At 35.6% G+C, this 5,354-nt stretch overlaps 2 protein-coding genes across 2 annotated transcripts; both read right to left on the bottom strand.

The window, feature by feature from the left end:
• Nucleotides 1–3: 3 nt before the first annotated feature.
• Nucleotides 4–814, bottom strand: LOC119644025 (BTB/POZ domain-containing protein 3-like; the record flags this gene model as incomplete). The annotated part of the gene is made up of 2 exons (XM_038043554.1): nucleotides 179–814; nucleotides 4–110 (listed from the first exon to the last, which is right to left on the bottom strand). Coding segments are annotated over exons 1-2 (566 nt in total), but the record flags the coding sequence as incomplete, so codon positions are not given.
• A 2,314-nt stretch (nucleotides 815–3,128) lies between these two features.
• LOC119644024 lies at nucleotides 3,129–5,348 on the bottom strand (the record flags this gene model as incomplete). Its single annotated transcript, XM_038043553.1, has 2 exons — nucleotides 3,129–3,797; nucleotides 4,397–5,348. Coding segments are annotated over 2 exons (1,347 nt in total), but the record flags the coding sequence as incomplete, so codon positions are not given.
• Between the last annotated feature and the right edge of the window lie 6 nt (nucleotides 5,349–5,354).

The raw sequence follows: 5,354 nt of genomic DNA, 5'->3' as shown, positions 1-5,354 counted from the left end.
TCTGAGTCGAGATTTAACTTATCCTGATCTAAAATATCCATCAAAGTAGTCATTTCAATATCTAAGAAACTTGAATCATTTAACACCTCTCGAGTCAATGAAGAAATTAGCTGGATAAGTTGGAGAGAAGACACACAAACATCAACTTTAGCTAATAGAGAATCAGAATTCTGCTTACCTCCATACTTCTTTGCACAAGACGGGGCTCCTCGAATAACTTAGCAAACTCGTATGCACGACACGCGTTCCTTGGACTTAAATCAGACCACAAGAACTGGGTACATTGTTCAACTACGTGAGGAAGCATATACTTTTTCGCCACGTAACACAATTCGCAAGCTTTATCGAATGAAGTTATATTGATACGACCCGAATAAATGTACTCCATCATCGATTGAAATGCGTCTGGCTGTACATCTGGTATGATAATGGGATCGGATTTATCCGCCATTTGACCAAAGAACATACATTCAAAGACTGGAGAAGTCATAGCTAATATGAGTTTGTGGCCAGCGATGATGTGTTGATTCGGCGGAGTTCCAACCAAGAAACGGCAATCGGACCATTTTCCTGTCTGCAATAAGTGGGCACCGCGCTCTTTAATTTCATGAAACTCATCTTGCCAATCAAACTCCATTTTACGTCTTTTCCTTATTTTCGCAATTTTTAACCGATTTTCTTTTCTTTTTTTTTTTTGACAGAAACTAAAACTTTCCTGCAAAAGAATATTTTTCCTTAATGCGTTGTTGATTTTTCCTATCTTTTTAGCAGGATTGTCAAATTCTTTCAAGACGATACATCTGAGAAGGTTCACAGCAATTGCGCTAATTAAGATATTTGCCAAAGAAAATTATTTATCGCCCACATATACGTTTGATAAAACTAATTTTTAATAATATAAATTCTTCATTTATTAATTTCATAATAATAATAAATCTTGATAACATTATGTTGACACCACCTTGACAACTCTGGTTGCAGTATATCGATATCAAAAGCTTGCAGTATAGTTGCTTCAAATTTAAATCTAAAAGAAAAAATTATTTAATATTTTTGTCGAAGGGACATAATTACATAATGGATTTTAAAAATATGGATTTTTGTGTGTTGTGCAAATGAAAAAGTACTATTTTTAACCAAACAAAGTCAATTTTTACACGTTACGACACTTATAGTAAAACGATATGCTAATTTTGAGCAGGTATATGCAATACCTGGAAAGACGTGCCACAGACGCAATTCTTATTAAAACGATTCATTGCTATTTACGTTTTGAATTGATCACACCTTGTTTTGTTTTCTTGTATTCAAGCTACAGGTTGTAATTTTTTAAATATTTTGATGAAATTTTCTATACCGATATATTTTGCCCAAGGACGAACCCTAATGAAAATTGTTCAGATCGAACCACTTTTTCGACTACATTTTATACAAAACCTTCTTTTGAAACGTCATTGTATGAATAATTATATTAAATAATCAAATAAAGAAGGGGTGGTGTGATGCGGCACACTATGATGTCTTCTCTTGTTATTATAAAAAAGAGAAAGCGGAAAGACAATTTATCTGTAACCGAATTTATTATTCGGCTTCAAACTTCATACCAAATCTTTAACTTTTTTATGGGAGCATTTATTCTTTTCGAACGTCTCTCAGCTTCATATCTATTCAATGGTTCTCTCGCTTAAGCTAAAATAACATTTTGTTGTTTGAAAATATTTTTTAATAAATATAAAAACTTTCTAAAACTGCCTTTTTCTTTTTCTTGAATACTTAGCAAATCACCAACAGATGACTCTTTGCGTTATAAAGAGAACCATAGTGTGAACACAAAGTTCTTTGCCTTGAGCCTTAATAAAGTTCACAATTAATTTACGTTCTTGATTAACATTAGATGATAATGTTTGTTTCTTGACACTAGTAAATGCTTACACATCTCGCAAGTGTAGCATCCGTCATTATATATCTTTTTTACATATTTTTCCTTCCAGTGAATATATTTTAAGAAGCTCTTATTTTGTTTTATTTATTTAGTTACTTAATTACTTAAAATATTTTGCTTGGTTTTTTATATCGTTGTTGACTTAATTATTGTTATAATTGTAAATATTACTATGTATTTTTACACTTTTTTAATTTTTATTTATTTATTCACTATTTTTTTGCTGTTAAAAAATGTAAGAGGCATTCATTTATAGAAAATTTTAAAATCTTGGTTAACACTAGAAAGTAATATACTTACACGCTTAGATTGGAGAAACACAGAGGATGGATTCGTCACCAATATGCTGGAGTAATGTACACTACTTGGTCCGTATTAATGATAAGTCTTATTTTTTGAAATCCAATTTGCTGAAATTGTTCTCTGAACATATCCCTAATAAAATGAGCTTGGTTAAAAACTCCAAACTGTGTGTGTACATAAATGTATGCGAATTATATGATAGCATTAAGCATTCTTAGAGGTGTGTATGTAAAACTAGTAACTGCATGGCTATCCCCTATGAGTGCCGATGGTGGGTCCTTTATAAAATGATGGAATTACGAGTGGATCTGCCCCGCTATTACTATCTTCGCACAGGATGTCCATTGTTAAGTAAATGGTTCTGGGCCATGATAAGCCTTTTTCCGAGTTGTAGATATCGTTCATCAGGGTATCATCATTTGTGTATTTCTTCTGCAAAGACAAAACAATTCTGCGTAACTGTACGACTCCTGATGTTTTGTAGATGTGTTCGTTGGGCAACTGCTTTGTCGGGTTTTGATAATATTTGGCAATGTATCTTCTCTCCTTTTCTCTCCTTCCAACTTGAGCAATAATTTAGTGCTTTGATCCCCCACGTTTTGCGACCCGAGAAGTAGCTGTGAAATATTTTCACCAGGTGTGGAATCGACACCTAGTTCTGTTAGCTTGTAGAGAATATCTACGTGGCTGTCGGAGTCAAAGGCTCTTTGAATATACACGGAAATGACTACTTTCGGAGATGATTTGTTACATCGTTTTGAAACTTTATGCTTAGTATGGTTGTTGAGTGGTGCAATTTGAATCCGAATTGAGTTTTTCTTTCAATGTTCGAACACTTTCTCAATGATTGACAGCAAGGAGGTTGGAAAGATATGAGCAACCATTTCGATATTATGAATAAAACATATATTTCACTCGATTTCTTTAGATTCTATACATACAATTTTAAAAAGATTTAAATATAATCAAATACATCGAATCGAAAGTTTCGTAATGCATAAATACGTACACACATAATTTGAAATTCTATATAAATCAGAAATAAAAACATATATTCAAAACGTAGACATAAGTTATGTATGTAATTGTGCATGTATGCCCTTGTGTAAATGACTCAAATGATCCTCCAAGATTAAGATTACCGATCTCTCGGCAATTCACTCCAATGCTGAACGCGATTGTTCTGGGGGTGTTAAAAACACAATAGCCCGGATAAGGCCATCACGTACTGATTCATTTGGGTCGCCTACATTGAATTTGAAACGTACGCGGTTGAAAACAACTTCGGGTACACAAGTGTACATAGGATACCACCCAACTTTATTAAATGTAACGAATATCTTGTAAAACTGATTGCGGTTTATGTAAACGGGACGATCAAATGACACCTCCAACACTGAATCGTAGCGTACCCGTGACGTACAGTGAGTATAACTAAGCCGCGATCCACGCATGTCCTGTATATGAGCATACAAAATCTCGGTATACCGCTCAGAAAAACCTGCTGTATTCATAAGCTCGCCACAAAGTACTTGAGTTGGAACTTGCACACCTAAACAAAATATAGCAACAAAAATAGGTTTGTAGAAAAAAGTGAGAGCAACGATATTTAATTTGCGTCAAACTTTTGATACTCATCACTAGATCATACTGAAGCGGGTAATCTTCGAGACATTATGGTAATTGTATAATATACGCTACGAACTATGCACAAATGCTTTATATAAATATTTGTAATATTGTTGAGTGGGTAATCTACTCATATACAGTAAGATATACGGATGGAAAATACTCAAAAATATAAATTTGTTTAAAATTTGTCAGCATAGCTAAAACACACACTAAAATTTATATAGACCTTCAAGACATTTGGCTAGTCAGCGGACCCCTACGACTGATTTTTAAATTTAAGCTCGCAAGAATGAGGCCATGGCAATTGCTCCTAGATAATGATTTAAAAATCGTAGTCGTGTATCCAACAAACGGACTATCGGAGGTTTCTACATCAGTTTTATGCGTTTACACTGATTAGAAACACACTAACTTTTTTGGTGTACATTTCAATCTGCTGTAAAACATTTGAAAAACCTTCTACTAAATAGAAACGACAGACTCTTTGTGATGAGTACAACAGGGCAAAATATAATTTACCAGTTATCCAAATGTTGCTATCAACTTGAAATGTGAGACCACAGTCCGAAATGCTAGTATTGTGAAAATCGTACTGTTGATTTACAGTACGTACGCAGTAAGAGCGGCGCGTATCGTTGGCAGCAATATCTGCATCCTGCGATACTGCAGCGGTAGCAGCAGGGCCCGTACCATTAGATAAGCTGTTGCTGCACACTCCGCTAACGTGAAACGAATTTAAAACACCGCCAACGAGTTGACACTGAGGCTGCGCCTCGTATGGGGAGAAAATACATCCATTATTAGCGGGAGGCAAACCATGCCTACCAATAAATGTTAAGTCTCGTTGGCGTTGTTCGAAATAGTTCCGGGTACAGCGGGAACTACAGAAGCCCTCTGGCATAGGGCAGTCACTTATTGATGGGCTAGAAATTTTCATCAAAAGTGTTAGCGCTTCATTTTCCTGCAACAGATTAGAACGTGCTGGTCCTTCGGCGAATTGTTGTGGGGTCATGGTAAGAAACCGAATTTTCTTGACCGCTTGACGCAGCATAGTTTCGTCCACTGGCACACGGTGGTTTTCCGGAAGATATAAATTGTTAACAATTGCAGCCGCAGATGTTGACGGTCTTTCAATTAAACTTGCGTTTCTGTGAGCATTGGTGGCGTTAGTTGCCACAGTCTCGTTTTCCACCAAAACAACGTCCGGTGATGCTGAACGTTCAATACATGTTTCCACATTCGGTTCGTTTGCTTCATCCTCTCGTTCATCCACCAAAGCGTTTACATCTGGTTCCATTTTAATCTCGATTACATCGGTTTGTTTTACTGAACCATCTGTGCCATTGACGGACGACTGGGACGATAATGATTCCTTTCTAGAAGCACTCCTTTCGTTTGCGAAACGCACTAAGGCATTGAATAAATCAAGTTCTGAGTCGAGATTTAACTTATCCTGATCTAAAATATCCATCAAAGT

The sequence above is a fragment of the Glossina fuscipes genome, unplaced genomic scaffold (assembly GCF_014805625.2).
Source record: "Glossina fuscipes isolate IAEA_lab_2018 unplaced genomic scaffold, Yale_Gfus_2 79491, whole genome shotgun sequence".
Taxonomy (NCBI): domain Eukaryota; kingdom Metazoa; phylum Arthropoda; class Insecta; order Diptera; family Glossinidae; genus Glossina; species Glossina fuscipes.
This window is presented reverse-complemented; position numbering and strand designations above follow the sequence as displayed.